General features: G+C 43.7%; 1 protein-coding gene across 1 annotated transcript; it reads left to right on the top strand.

Moving 5' to 3' along the window:
- The first annotated feature begins 7,513 nt into the window (after positions 1 to 7,513).
- LOC142098564 (uncharacterized) lies at positions 7,514 to 16,375 on the top strand. The gene is made up of 7 exons (XM_075181400.1): positions 7,514 to 7,681; positions 8,462 to 8,512; positions 10,144 to 10,221; positions 12,834 to 12,886; positions 15,215 to 15,272; positions 15,615 to 15,682; positions 15,755 to 16,375. Exons 1-7 carry the CDS (start codon positions 7,514 to 7,516, stop codon positions 15,954 to 15,956), a joined length of 678 nt encoding a protein of 225 aa, XP_075037501.1. The 3' UTR covers positions 15,957 to 16,375.
- Positions 16,376 to 16,503: the final 128 nt, after the last annotated feature.

The following is a 16,503-nucleotide window of genomic DNA, read 5'->3' as shown; positions in this document are numbered from 1 at the left end:
CCAGTTAAAGGTGCACTCTTTATATAAGGGAGGATGGGAGGGATATGTAGGTGGTTGGAGGGAAGTGCAAGCTATGCCCTGTTTTCCTGTCATTTGAAGCCCCACGCACCATGTCTTTCCTCACCTGTGCACTGGTGTATGATACTCATTACATCGATACATAGATAATAAGATGCAGGTCCATTAAGTTACAACTTTCATCAATTTTAGTTGTGTTGATTCAGATCCACTACTCTACGAGGTATAGCTAAACGTTGTGGGACTGATGCAGAGTGTGCCACAAAACAGGAGTAAATTACTCTAAAAGAAAAGCATAGAGAAATTACATATTTCCGCCCAAATACAGACGTGTACACATCTCTAGACATATGTGACTGGATTACAACAAGTCATCACCTGTGGAAGGTGCAAAAGATACGACTCCTATCAGGCGTATATGCGTGTTTCTGCAGGTCACATTTGCATAAACCCGCCCTTATTGCAGTCGCCCAATGTGAGAACACGCCTTCCCTGCCTCATCCTACAAAAAGCAGGCAGACATTGTGCTAGAACCAAGCAAGCCTGCCTAGTAGCAGAGGCGAGCGCACAGCAATTTTGAGCAAGATGCACTGCGCAAATTGGCATACATCCAGCTCTGTATCAGCCCCAAAAATTCTTGTAAAAAAGACATCCAATCCATTTTTAAATTCTGTTAGTGAATTTTCCTTTATCATCTCATGGGATAAGAAACTCCACAGTTTAATCACTTTTCCACTAAAGAACCCTTTCCTATTCTTATGGTTTGAACAGTGCTCCTCGCAGTGACAGCTGGAGGAGGCACTTACTGGTGGTCATATCAGTGTGTATGACGTCCTCAAAGCACCACCAATTATTAACTTTCTATTTCATTTTTGGCGTTTGAAACTTTCTGGATAATGTTCATTTATGTTCTGATTGATTTTCGTAGCTGTACATTGCTACTCACATTCCCATATTACATTCTGTTTACACCTCATGTTAATTTGACTTTTCATGTTTTGTATAAATTCCTGAACACTAATCCTGTATCTTTACTCTTTTTCTGCTAGTAAAATGTTTGCTCAGCATTCACACATCACAAATTGATTGTATATTATAAAAGTACAAAATGACACATTAAAGATTCTAAGCAGAGCTTGCATGACACATCAATAAGTTAAATTAATAGCTCCTTCTTATAAAAGCTCAAAGTAATATGTTGACACTGAATTCAGATGAATACGCCTTTTACGTTGGCAAAATCTAGCAGGGATCAAGTTGCAATTGTTTTGGGCAGCATGTTTAATGATCGGTTGATTGGATGAGAAATTGCACCTATTTCTTTTTGTGGCATGCCGAAACATTGTTATCATGTGTGTGTGTGTGTGTGTGTGTTTGTGTGCGCTTGTGTGTGTGTGTGTGTGAGAGAGTTGGGGGTAAGAGACGGGGGTTGTCTGGGTGTAGGAATAGCTAGCAACATAGTTGAATACAGTGGGTTTAGAAAGGATATACTGTAAATAACCCATACTTGCCTACACTCTTGGAATTCCCAGGAGGCTCCCGAATTTCGGGGAGTCCTCCCGGGCTCCTGGAAGAGTAAGCAAACCTCCCGGATTCGCCAGAATTCACAGCATTGAATAACGGGGTTGGGGCTTAATCGTGTCATTAAGCCCTGCCCCCGCTATGCAATGCCGTGAATTTCGGCATTTGATAGTGGGGGCGGGGATATGGTGACGTAATGACGTTACCACGCCCCCTTCTACTCCCTGTCACATGACTTCTCAGGGGAGACATTTTGAAAGTTGGCATGTAGAAATGTGCCCAGCTTCATTGCACCCAACCCTTTCCTGTAGTGTTTATAGCAGGATTATAACCTTTGCCAGGCCACAGCTTACCAGGGCTATACCCCATGTATGGTACCAATGCTATGTTCCATTGTGCCACCACTGTGCTCCATAACTTGTGCCACCACGATGCCATTTGTTCAGAGGGAGACGTGACCGAACCACAATGTACATTTGCTCTGCGCTCCCCTTCACGTCAAGGAGGTCACTGGCAGATGCAATTTCCTACCCTGTCCAAACAAATCCAATCTGTCTTACCAAATCTATGTGGGGCACAGTAAAGCCAGGCGTTGAAGGATGAAGGACCTGAGCAATGTGCTGTGGACAGCAGGCGTGTCTCAGTGTAGCTCCTGTTGCGGCACGAGGGCGTCCAGAAGACATGAGAAGATCATGTCAAGTTGATAACTGTATGGAGAAGATGTACTAGTGACGAAATATTAATATATTAATATGGAAACTTTCTTTTGTCTAAAGGAATAAGTAACATTATGCAGAAACACTGAGTATCGCTGCTCTCCTATCAGACAGCCGCAAGAAATTGTAGCGTGTGTCCAGAGCAGCATTCTGGGAGATGTACGACCTGTTGTTTGTACTACCTGTATTTATGTGATGTACAACCACACGATTATAAGTATCTGCAAAACAGAAATGACTCTGATTGCACTGAATAAAAAATTAAACATAAGCTGTACAACCCCGTTCTATAATAAATGTTTCGTCCATTCCATCTAGGTGATAATTGTCTGCTCCCCAACTCAGCACTGATCCTTTTCCTGGGCTGAAATAAGTAATAACAGTTATTTATATAGCGCTTACATATAGCAAAAGCACGCAGAGAACACTCACACATACATGGGGAGATCATACAAACTCTGCACAGATAGGGCCAGGATCCCTGACCCCAGTGCCGTGAGGCAGGGTAACCATTGTGACACCATGCTCAGGTCCAGGGGCAAATGCAGGATTTGTAGAGGGGGATTTCCACACCATGCCACCAGTGGGCGTGACCAGCATGCATGGAGGCGTGGCTATAATTTTAGACAGTGCTTGGCTGTTCTCCAACTCTTCCTATCCCCATAATATACATGGGCAATGCTGCGTGCACTACTGTTAGGTGCAGGCAGCTCTCTCTTTTCAAGTAGAACCGTGTGAAGTGGGGGCAGAGTCCAGCCACCTCAATTATACAAAGCCTCAGGCTTGGAGGGGGGTTTCCAGGCACTAGGAACACCCCCCCCCCCCCCCCCTCGGTTTGCCTATGATGCTGCCCCATGTGATTAATGTATACCAGTTAATTTACTGAGCCCAGATAAACTAAAAGAAAAACAAGTGAGTGCTCGGTATTTCAGAAACTTGCCATCTGCACAGATTATTTGGCGCCACGTTCAAGAGTGGAAAATCATTCTGAATTGGGACACATCCAACCACAGCCCGGACCCACCCAGTACATACCACACCCAATTATTTCAATATCATTGTTTCAGGTAGGCCACGCCCCGACAATTGTTTTGAGAGGTATGGAAAAGATATGTCTGCGTAATTTTTCACGTTCCGACACACAGCTACAGTAACAAAAATCCCAATTCTGATGGTAACCTTCCCAAACTGCTTGTCAATTAATTTTTTTAAAACAAAACAAAACAAAAACAAAAAGAACACTGAAAAAACCCCAGAAAACTATGGACATAGCCGTATGCTAACATGATCCTAAGATAATTGCAGGGTATTCCTTCTAGGCGTGCATTTCATATACCACTGATTTCACAAGGCGGACTTGACAACCCTAGGTGTAGGACTAATAACACTGAGTGATGTGATATGGAACATACACACTAAAGAATATCACAGTCCACTAGGTAACACAGTATATGAGAGATGGTGCAGAGTCACGGAGCCGCATCTGACACATGACACCAAGGCTGATTCATAACAAAGAGCATACGATAAATAGCAGCTAATTGCTGATTGGTTGCTATGAGTTACCGAACACATGCAATTGGTAAAATAATACACCCCCACTGTTGATTGGCTTTGAACGAAGACAGCAGGATTAGAAAAGACTGATACAAAGGTTCCGTTCTCTTTTATCCTGGACAACTTTGAAGCACAAAAATATTAAACATTTTTGGAACTTGGCAGTAATCGGGATTTTGGCTTTTCCTAATTATTCATGTTGTAGAGAGACTGTATGGATGGCTCTCTACAGCTGCTATCAGCATTAACCTTGTGTTTAATACGCACTTTGTAATTAGCAGCAATAGAAGGTCCCACTTTAGCAATGAGTCCTGTTTCTGTCAGATCATTTTTAATCTGCTCTGCACTCAGCTGTGAAAGTCTGATAAGCACTTCTGAAACCTCTACACACCACTTTAATATTTTTTTTTTCCCTTCAAATTCTAGTGTATTCATCCTCATTACAGAAATTCAGCTCAAAAAGACATTGATTCGTTTAAATCATCCATGTTGGTTAGAGCTACATTTTCCCCTGGTCTCCTGTAAAGCATTTAATATTGATAGAAAGGTTCTTCAGTCATTTATTCCTGCTTGGCATAAAGCAAATTTATAGCATGGCTCCATCAGAGTGCACTATGGGATATAGAGCACAAAGCAGAGAAAGGTTTAGGTAGGGGGAAGGTACAGAAGCATTGTTACATGACTGACACATTACAAACATTCTATAGGCAGTGGCGCACGCACGGGGGGTTTTGAGTCTCTAGAAACCCCCCCCCCTGCGCTAACTAAGTGGCCACTGTCCTATACAGCACCGCCGCAGATGCTTCTTAGACATCACCGCGGCTGCTGTATAGGACAGCGCTGGCGAAACGGAGCTGCTGCGCATGCGCAGCAGCTCTCTCTCTGGGTTTTTTTTTGGGTTTTTTTTTTTGGGTCGGCGGGGGGAACCCCCCCCCCCCCCCGACAATCCTCCGTGCACCGCTGATAGGGGACACTCAATTTGGCGCTAGGTGTCTCCGGAACGTCCACGGAGACCCCTCGCCTCTGAGATTTTACAGGAACCTCTGCTCATCTTTTTTCGAACCCTATAGAGCTGCGCAGAAAAATGAACGGAGACTCCGTCCGTAATGGCCAGCAATGTGCGCAGCCAGACATTGCGATGATGTCCACGGGCCACATCACCAGGAATTGAATCTCCCCCGATATAAACAACATCAAAATGACAGTAGAAACTGATCGCAGAAAAAATTAATTCAAAGGTCAATGGAATGTGTGAGTGCAGTTTAGCCAAGGATATGATGAGGGGCTCCAAAGGAAGGGTCTTTAAACATAATTAATTAATTTATAGTCCGACCATGGAAACCAAACTTTATGACGTTTTTCTAGAATGTGGTAGAGCATTGCTGTCATCTTATCCTTCTGCGCGATGAACCATATTTTGGTTACAGCTTGCTGAAAAGTAGGAAGTAACTGAGACCTCTAGTGAAGTTATGACACATGTTAGAAGTCAATCCTTTTCATTCCCTAAAAAGTCTCAGCCTAAGCGGGTGCCAAGGTGTAGACCAATAGGAACCCAGAAGCTAGACCATTGGTCTCCACAGTCACCTGCCCCTGTTTTCTTATTCCTGCATATGGGTCCAGAACCAAAAGACCTCCTAATTAGGGATGTTCACTGACCCCGTGTCTTGATTTTGGTTATGGATCTGTATTAACTTTGTGTTTTGAGTTTGGTATTGGTTTTGGCGAAACCGCCCTCAGGTGTTTTTGTTTTGACTTTGGTTTGGATCTGTTTTTTTTTAGTTTGTTTTTTTTAAAAAAATATGCTAAAATTACATTATTTGGCTCTTTTTTTGTTCCCACATTATTATTAACCTCAATAACATTAATTCCCAGTCATTTTCTGTCAATCTTGTCAAGAGACAAAAACACTACTACCCCTTCTGTTTCTGTGTGAGCAATGGTACTGGAGACTGGAGAATGACAAGAACACTGCTACCCCTCCTGTTTCTGTGTGAGCAATGGCACTAAGCAATGTCACTGGAGACTGGAGAGTGACAAGAACACTGTTACCCCTGTTTCTGTGTGAGCAATGGCATTGGATCTCTTGGGGAGGGAGGTACTTATAGAATCTAAAACCCGCAACATCCGATGATGCATCAATGACATATTGCCTCGATTCAGATCCAAGGAAGTGGGAAAGTACCAAGCCGGCTCAGTATTCGGATTGGCGATGTTCGTGGTGGTTTGGTTTTTCGGAAAATCGAGCCTAAGCATCTCTACTCCTAATGTTCTGACCCCCCTCTAATGCCCCTAGGTGTATATATCATGCCATTGGTACACTAATTATTCTGCCTCTTCTCCCTATGTGGATACCACAACACATGTACTTCTCATTTGCATTACCAGGTCAGTTATATAAAACCATTGTTATTAAAAACCACCTTTAGGGCTCCTGTAGAGAAGTGTTTTGGTAAATGAAATACATATTAATTTACCAGGACAAGATATTTAAGAGAGAGCAGATCAATGTGGTGGCAAAAGCCGTTCTTCTCCACACTCCTCGGAGGAGGTGGAGATTGGTCCTCGTTCCGTACTTCCAATAGGACTTCTTTAACACCTTCTAGGAACCAATCACACACATTAATGGACTTTATTTTAGGGATTGAAATGTGTAAAATAGACTTTGAGGATCTGTTTTACAGGTACAACCCCGTCCTATCTGTAACCATGTGTTTTATACACTCAGTAGAGGGCATACTACACTTACCTGTTCTGCACATTCTGCCATTTTCAGTAGGCTGGAGGTGCCCAGTCCACCATCTACGGTTGCCCCCCTCGGCCACATCACAAGCCTGAATTGACTTTTGTAAACCAATGATATTGGGAAGATGATGTAGACAGAGGACTCAGTACGAGCTGAAGTAGGGGTAAGTAACTATCCTTCCTCTTTTAAGGAAATAAACTTTTCTGGTCTTCTCTGAAAATATTGCTGGGTGGACCCTTATTTATGACTTCCCGAAATCATGAGAGTGAGGGAACAGCCAGACTCTTTGGGCTAGATTTACTAAGCTGCGGGTTTAAAAAAGGGGGGATGTTGCCTATAGCAACCAATCAGATTCTAGCTTTCATTTATTAAGTACTTTCTACAAAATGACAGCTAGAATCTGATTGGTTGCTATAGGCAACATCCCACTTTTTCAAACCCGCAGCTTGGTAAATCTAGCCCTTTATGTCTCTTTTGTGTATGTAGCTCTCTATATTGTTGTATTCTCTGTATGTAATTTTAAATATTTGTTTTATTTTATGATGCACATTTTAAACTGCATTGAATGTGAACAATTAAATGTAAATATTCCATCATTCGCTCTTTACAGAGATGATTTCTATTACGTGCTGTTTCTGAAACCTGCTTTCTTCTTATCGCAAGGGGGAAACATTTGTATTATCAGCAGACATTAAAGGATAACGCCACAAAAAGCTAAAATTATATTATAATAAAAGAAAAAAATGAAACGTACCTGCACTCACCCAATCTGGTGCGTCCTCGATGCAAATAACGGCTGAAATAGGAAATTACTTATTATGGTCGGGATGCAATTTTTTTTTCAAAGTTCTAGTGGTGTTGTCAAGGGCCCTCCCCCCGTAGTTGTCACACTCACAACCTGTAACTGATAGTTATTTGTAGCCACGGATCCCTTTTCCTGTTGCTCACAGATTGGAGCATGTCTGGCTGTTTGTCTGGCACTGGTGTACATATAAATAAGGTAAATAAGAATGTATTCTCTACTTGTCTATCCAGGTCGAATAATGATAAGCTTGAGACCCTGTTGAAAGACCTGGGGGAGAGCCAAGCAGTGGAGGCGGAGGAAGTTTGGATGAAGCAGGAGTTGGTATGACAACAATCTATAACCATTTGTATACATCCAAACATACACGAACAGAGGTAATCAGGAAACGGAGTGGTCATGCCAGGCTGAGGGGCGTGTGACGGTCTCTGGGGCCGTGCTAAGCGCTTCTGAAGCATTAGGCTGCCTCCAATTCCCCTTCTCTAACAAACCCCTAAAATTGCTGCCTACCTCCCAACTTGCCTGGGGACAAACATGCCGACTGGTGGAATGGTGGAACAGTGGCGTCAATTCGTGACTGTCCCGCCTAAATCAGGACAGCCGGGAGGTATGATTGGAATATGGCCATTGTGATTCTATGAACCCATGTGTGTGACATGTCATTGTGCATGATCCCACGCTATATCTTCATGTGTAGCCTCCAGCCTTCAGGAGCGCTTTGTATATTTATATTTATATATATATATAAATATATATATATATATATATATATATATATATATACATATATATAGCGGCACCATATACACAGCGCCTTACAGAGACTATATACATTCACATCAGTTCCTGCTCCGACATCCACGTGGCAGTGGGACACTAAAAGGTTAATATCCCTCACCATGCGAACGGCTGGAAATTGACTCACGGTACAGATTCAGTTTCCTACTATTCACATTATAGACAGGATTAATAATGTGATGCCCACTGTCTGTAAAGTACGGAAAAAGTGACATACATCTATCTATCTCTCGCTCACCGTCTGTCCTTTCTCTCTCTATCTCTCACTCTAAAACTGACCTTATACCTGCATTATCCCCTGAACAGGAAAGAAAATGTGACATATTTGAGGCAAGAGAGGAGCTGCTATCAAGCCTGGTCAGTCCATCATTATATCACTTAATATTTAAATGTGATGATAGTCACAGCTGTGGTGCACTCTCTCCTCGCAAGTGTCCCATAAGACCAAAACTGAAGCTTTGTCCACACACTTTATTACTGTAATACATACAGCAATCACCCCGGGTGTATTATATACTCAGCAATCACCCCGGGTGTATTATATACCCAGCAATCACCCCGGGTGTATTATATACCCAGCAATCACCCCGGGTGTATTATATATCCAGCAATCACCCTGTGTGTATTATATACCCAGCAATCACCCCGGGTGTATTATATACCCAGCAATCACCCCAGGTGTATTATATACCCAGCAATCACACCGGGTGTATTATATACCCAGCAATCACCCGGGTGTATTATATACCCAGCAATCACCCCAGGTGTATTATATACCCAGCAATCACCCCAGGTGTATTATATACCCAGCAATCACACCGGGTGTATTATATACCCAGCAATCACCCGGGTGTATTATATATCCAGCAATCACCCCGGGTGTATTATATACCCAGGAATCACCCCGGGTGTATTATATACCCAGCAATCACCCCAGGTATATTAATATAAACACATCAAGTAGGAATATCTCCCAATTTCATAGAACATAAACACTCTCAACCATACTTGCCTACTATTTAAATCTGTAATCCGGGAGATCCAGAGTTCAGATCATGTGACTGAGGGTAGGAGGAGGCGTCGCTACGTCACTATAGCCCCGCCCCTACTTTAAAATACAGAAATTCAAGGCATTGAATAGCGGCACTTAATGACACGATTAAGCCCCGCCCCCGCTATTCAATGCCGTCAATTTCAACATTTTACAGGGTCCAGGAGGTTTGCCTACCCTTCCGAGAGTTTGGGAGGACTCCCCGAAATTCGGGAGCCTCCCAGAAATTTCGGGAGAGTAGGCAACTATGCTCTCAACCCAGAGCTTTATTTATCTCTTTTCAAGGTCTTCCACAGCAGTTTGAATGGAGATGCTCTGTCCTCTGGATTATTGCCCCAGTGTCCTAACTGTTATTGTATCAGGGCCCATCGTTCTCGTTATCCTACAAGACAGTGCGCTGAATCTGTCTCCTCCATCTAATGCCCACACTGGGCCTTGTAGGGTGATAGCAAAGAAAAAGTCATTATTTCTGGAATAAATGGCTGCGGTGAAATATAAGTAGATATTGATATAGTACACATCAGAATATGCTACAGAACTCCAGTTATAATAATAGGTGTACAGTAAAATTCTTCAGTAAAATTGGTCAAATTCTGTTATTTGTTTAATAAAATAGCGGACATCAAGGTGGCCTGAAGTTAACTCGGTCCAAAAAATTCCCTACATAGTCTTCTGTTTGCAAAATAATGTAATACAGTGACAGGGAACAATCCCCACGTATCCTGTTCATTTATAGTCTGATTTATGGTAAGATAAGATCTACAAATTAAAGCTTCCTAGAATCTTGGACACAGCGGCGCAGTAACATAGCCGCATCCTGTAAATAAGCCCCTTTGTGCGAGGAGAGGGCACTACACAATGTGTTACACAAATATACAATATGGTGAGGGCTACGTATTCATATACTGAGATCTGAATTTAATTCTCTCTATTGCAGCTCAGCAGCTATATGCGGGGGAATGATCTGCTGAAGAGTCGTGTCACCAGGCTGCGGCTGCTGGCCACAGAGCAGGAGGTACAGTATAACAGTTACTATAAAGAGGTGGCGCTCAGGTGGCGGCTTTGCTTACATCACCTGTGGTGCCGTCACTTCAGAGCTGAGGGTACATTTTACACGGCACTCGGTTCATAGGTGCAGAGAGAACATGACACAGCTTCATGTGTGAGCAGTAAATAACATGGACTCATGTATGTAGTAACTGATAGCCGGGCGGGATGGAGGAGCAGCTGCTTTGCTGCCAGAAATATTTTATTGTGTTTATTACATGTATGCCCAGTGTAAAGTGTACAGACATGTAAATGTGTAATGTATTTATGTAAGAACAGTAGGAGAAGTGGCGATATGACATACCACCATATACACCCCCACATCCACCTCTGTGTATAAAAGTTATGGATTCCACTCACCCAGTGGTCCAGTAGGGATCTGGGGGGCCCAGTGCTATAAGACGGCCACTGTCTGGTCCCAAGGCAGGGCCAGAAGCCGTCACAAGAGGAACAGGAACTCAGTAGGACCTGGTGGGGTTATGTCATCTATCCACTGGTACCTGAGGCCCTAACAGTGGCCCCCGACAGGTTCTCCTCAACCCACAGGGCACACTACCTCCTGGGAGTCCTGGGATGTGCCGCAGCGGAGGTCAGAGAATTTAGTTGGCAGATGGTGCTACTTCCACTTTTGTATTTGTCTGAGAGGCATGTTGGTGTCAGTAGCTGAGGGGGAGTGCTGACATTGGATTGCTATTTGGAGGCTTCTGGGGTACCTCTTTGGTAAGTTAGCTCTCAATTTAAAAACACATATGTATGGCCCAAATATAGGGACTCTCATTGTTTAGAGTAGGACCATCCTATTAGCAAAAGCGCCTTGGCGTGGCAGGATGGCTTAAACATACATTTGCAAATGTGTGCAACAAAGACTTTTGCATTTTTATCTACAGTAGAAATGGCAGATCTGTTGCTGGCTATAGCAGTGTGCTGGGGGAAAAAATGTTGTGTGTATGTTCCTTGCAGGATAACCCCACCCTTTCAGCACCTGTTATGGCCTATAAATTGATTTGAGCAACTTCCACTTTTGTATTTGTCTGAGAGGCATGTTGGTGTCAGTAGCTGAGGGGGAGTGCTGACATTGGATTGCTATTTGGAGGCTTCTGGGGTACCTCTTTGGTAAGTTAGCTCTCAATTTAAAAACACATATGTATGGCCCAAATATAGGGACTCTCATTGTTTAGAGTAGGACCATCCTATTAGCAAAAGCGCCTTGGCGTGGCAGGATGGCTTAAACATACATTTGCAAATGTGTGCAACAAAGACTTTTGCATTTTTATCTACAGTAGAAATGGCAGATCTGTTGCTGGCTATAGCAGTGTGCTGGGGGAAAAAATGTTGTGTGTATGTTCCTTGCAGGATAACCCCACCCTTTCAGCACCTGTTATGGCCTATAAATTGATTTGAGCAACTTCCACTTTTGTATTTGTCTGAGAGGCATGTTGGTGTCAGTAGCTGAGGGGGAGTGCTGACATTGGATTGCTATTTGGAGGCTTCTGGGGTACCTCTTTGGTAAGTTAGCTCTCAATTTAAAAACACATATGTATGGCCCAAATATAGGGACTCTCATTGTTTAGAGTAGGACCATCCTATTAGCAAAAGCGCCTTGGCGTGGCAGGATGGCTTAAACATACATTTGCAAATGTGTGCAACAAAGACTTTTGCATTTTTATCTACAGTAGAAATGGCAGATCTGTTGCTGGCTATAGCAGTGTGCTGGGGGAAAAAATGTTGTGTGTATGTTCGGTGCTAGACATCAGTCTGGGTGAGAGATATCTTGCTCCATCTATAAGATCCAGCTGTGTCCTGGGACCAACATCTTACCATTTATTCCATTTCCCGTCTACCTGCATTCAGCTACCTGGCAGTACCGATCCAAAGCAAGTGGTCAGAAGGTTGTAGCAACCAGCAAAGAGGTGCTGCAGCAGCTACACCCCACAGAGAAGTGTAAGCGGTTCCTGGTAGGCTGGTGATGGAGCCTGTTGGTGACAGTGATTACCCACCTAAAATAGCGGATACCTTTAGTTTAGTTTGGCCAATGGGGAAACTAGGATTAGTCAGTGACAACAAGTTACTTAAAACCAGAGAAACTCATAAAGCGTAAAGGAGGACGGGGCGTCACAGCACAGACAGGGACTTGACGCTTAAAGTTTTTGTGTAACGTTTTTCATAGTCTGGTTCTCTTGGATTGGTTGTCACACAATAGGTCCACGTTCCAGTATCTGATATATCTGAGATATCTGATATAGAGATCATACTGGATGTCTGACCTGAGTGATATTTATATGGTTGTAATCCTGGTGGGAAGCTGCATAATATCAGTGTGGGGTCTTGTTTCATTTTCTATATAAGTTGCTGTTAAATTAACTCTTCAAGACAAATTTCTAGACCAAATCAAAATATTTTAATTAAGAACAATTTGTTAATTGTTCCATTAAATTATTTTCTCTCGTTCTGCAGTAAAATGTATAGTAACCTGGTAATAACCTGCGGGGACAGACTGTGGTCGGCTTATCCGAGTCCCATGGAACTTGTCCTAAAGATTTGTTGTGTATAATTTATTTCACTCTGTATCTCTTTCCCTAGATTATCAACAGACACCTGCGGGAGTGGCAGCCGCAGCCAGATGCCCCTTCTCTGTTAGTATCTATATGGTTTATTCCATGTACACAGGGCCTGATTAAGGGTTCTGGCCGCCCTAGGCTAATACGGCTGCAGCGCCCCCCCCCCCCCCCCCCCCTCCGAATATATAGGTGTATAGGAACACTCCTGAATATGAATGTTCAGGTGTATTCTCCAGCATTCAAATTTAGACAGATTGTGCCATTGTCTCTTACCTGTCCTTGCTCTTCTCTCTTGCAACTTTGTTATCCTCTCGCTGGCTTCTGGAAAGTTGGCGTCCTGTTTTGAAAATGCAAAAATGTATTATAATGCAAACCCTGAATGATTAGGCCCTTTAGTTAAAACAAAACACTCCATTATGGCCAGCTAAAAGTACCCCATTGGACAGGCATATATAAGCAATATCTGAATATTTGTTGTCAATCAAATACAAACCTCTACCAGCCCCATCTCACTAATATTTAGTATTCTAGTGATTGCTGAGACCACCCATGTGACCACCACACAATCATGAGATTCTGCCCCCCAAAGCTGCTCTATTTTTTAAATACCCCCTGCAGCCATTTTCCTTAACCACAACCCCCCCCCCCCCGCACAGCCATTTTCCTTAACCCCTGCTGCAGCCATTTTCTTTACCTCCCACCCTGCATCCATCTCCCTTGCAGCTATTTTCCTTACCTCCACTCTGCTAGCTAGCTATCCCCCCGTCACATCAAAACTCCCCCAGTCACATATATCAGCCCCCCTCCTCTGCCCTCCTTCATACATATCAACCTCTCTACCTCCCTATAGATTTTCATGGCAGCCCCCCCTCCCACCCTATAGATTTGTATGACAGTCCCCCTCTCCCTCCCTATACATATGCATGACAGTCCCCCCTCTCCCTCCCTATAGATATGCAGGGTAGTCCCCCCCCCTCCCTATAGATATGCAGGGTAGTTCCCCCCTCCCTATAGATATGCAGGGTAGTTCCCCCCCCTTCCTATAGATATGCAGGGCAGTTCCCCCTCCCTATAGATATGCAGGGCAATTCTCCCCCTCCCTATAGATATGCAGGGCAGTTCCCCCCCTCCTTATAGATATGCAGGGTAGTTCCCCCCCTCCCTATAGATATGCAGGGCAGTTCCCCCCCCCTCCCTATAGATATGCAGGGCAGTTCCCCCCCTCCCTATAGATATGCAGGGCAGTTTCCCCCCCCTCCCTATAGATATGCAGGGCAGTTCCCCCCCCCCCCTCCCTATAGATATGCAGGGCAGTTCCCCCCCCCCCTCCCTATAGATATGCAGGGCAGTTCCCCCCCTCCCTATAGATATGCAGGGCAGTTCCCCCCCCCTCCCTATAGATATGCAGGGCAGTCCCCCCCCCCCCCTCCCTATAGATATGCAGGGCAGTTCCCCCCCCTCCCTATAGATATGCAGGGCAGTTCCCTCCTCCCTATAGATATGCAGGGCAGTTCCCCCTTCAATTACCTGTAGTTGTGCCAGCGTTGCTCCTCTCCTCAGATCAGCAGATAGGAAGTGAAGACGTCCTGCTTCCTGTCTGCTGCACAGCAACAGGCAGCCTGGCGATTGGCTGTGTGTTGCTAACCACTGACCACCAATGCTTTTGATCGTCGAGCCCTCCACCCCCCCGTGGCGATCCCCAGTGGCGACCCCCCCTCCCCCACCCCGAAAAAAAAAATGAATGAAGAAAAAAAAAAAAAAATGTTAAAAAAAAAAAACAATTTCAATTTTTTTTTAAAAAAATTTAAAAAAAAAAAAATACTCACAGTGCAGCGCCCCCCGGGACCCAGCGCCCCAGGCTGCAGCCTGGTCAGCCTAGTGGTTGATCAGGCCCTGCATGTACACATACATTCTATACAGTTCTAAAGAGGAACATTTGTGTATATAATCAGTGCTGTCCATACTGTAATAGAAATATCAGGAAGACTTTAAGTCCTGTACTGGTGACTCCAGACAGGCTCTGTCTATACTGTTCTAGTAACTCCAGACAGGCTCTGTCTATACTGTTCTAGCAGCTCCAGACAGGCTCTGTCTATACTGTTCTAGTAGCTCCAGACAGGCTCTGTCTATACTGTTCTAGCAGCTCCAGACAGGCTCTGTCTATACTGTTCTAGCAGCTCCAGACAGGCTCTGTCTATACTGTTCTAGTAATTGCAGGCAGTCTTTGTCTGTAGTTTTCTAATAACTCCAGAAATATCTATAATATACTGTTAAATTATTGCTCACCCAACTTTAAAACATTTGTTTGAGAGAAACCTCTAGATAGGAACTATGACCATGGACTGTGTCAGTAACTCTTGTGAATAGAAGACATAAGTTTAATAATATTTTCTGGTCCTTCAGGGTGAAACCTGTGGAGCAGGCTGCCCCATCTCCTGCAGAGCTGGTGAAGGCTGAAGTGGTGAGTCCATGTCATCATCCCCTTCCTCTATGTTATATAAAGTGACATCATATTTGCTGTCAGCAGTAAGACATTTGTACCTGCCACCTCTGTCACAGGTCATCTTTTGTTACTACTAAACATCTTGTACCAGAAAGAAAGGTTTTATTAATGTGTCCTTGATGGTCTGTAAACCTTCTCTGGTCTCACATCTCAAATCATCCCCGTGATACCTACAGAACATATTTATCACTCATCTTACACAATCCTTCCATCCCAAACATCTAATTACTTTCCTAACTTCAGTGGCTGATCTTGTGTCGTACTTTTCATAATCCCACCACTTCTGTCATTTTCCTTCAGGAGTGGGAGCTGCAGCCGAAAAAAATGAGACAAAAGGAGCAGAAAAGGAGCAGCTTTGCAGGACTAAGGTGAATTATGCTCCTATTATTTTTTCAAAATGATTGTAACTGTACATGGCTTAAACAGAGTTTCTCTTTCAGATTGCTGTGTAACATCATTTTCCATCTCATGCGCTGGTCCTGCAAGCTGCTCTTTCTGCTCCTGCTAATATACATGGTCCTGCAGAGCACTGGAAGTTTTGCCACCAACTGCAGATGCTTCACAAGAGGGCTGATGGAGGCGATGGAACTACTGCTCAGGCCCTACCTTATTTTAAAGGTTGAGGGCCAAATTCCAACCTAAGAGCTGTCCCATCAGCAGGGTGCAGGCTCCCGTTACACAACATGGCAGAGAAGCTACTTTGTAGTGAAACAAACGGGAACATCAAGCGTCGACCCTTTTTCATATGTTCCCGATTAAACAATACTGAGTAACTTACAAAATCTGGGAGAACCAACCTTCTCTATTTAAGTAGCTTTTACTGTCACAGCATTTATACGTTTCCTGCCGGCCAGAAATCGATGCACTATGAGAGTTGAGGTGGAACAAGAACATTTCAAACACGTTTTATTACTAGGAGCTTTAGCAAGTCTGTGCCGGTAATTGCTCTTCATTGGGGAGTTATTACAGATGATCGAAATCCCCCCAAATCATGAAACATTGTTCAAAAGATGCAGAGTGAAAATTGTATATTATACTAATCAGGATCCATATATACCATCCATGTGTGTCTGTTATATACAGTGTTATATAAAAGTGTTCACACCCTCTCCCACTTTTCCCATTTTATTTTCTTATCTTACATTATGTAATCAAAATGAATTTATCCGGTAATTCTTAACACCGATCA

The sequence above is a fragment of the Mixophyes fleayi genome, chromosome 7 (assembly GCF_038048845.1).
Source record: "Mixophyes fleayi isolate aMixFle1 chromosome 7, aMixFle1.hap1, whole genome shotgun sequence".
Classification (NCBI taxonomy): Eukaryota; Metazoa; Chordata; class Amphibia; order Anura; family Limnodynastidae; genus Mixophyes; species Mixophyes fleayi.
The sequence above is the reverse complement of the archived record's forward strand: the minus strand, read 5'-3'. Positions and strand labels throughout refer to the sequence as shown.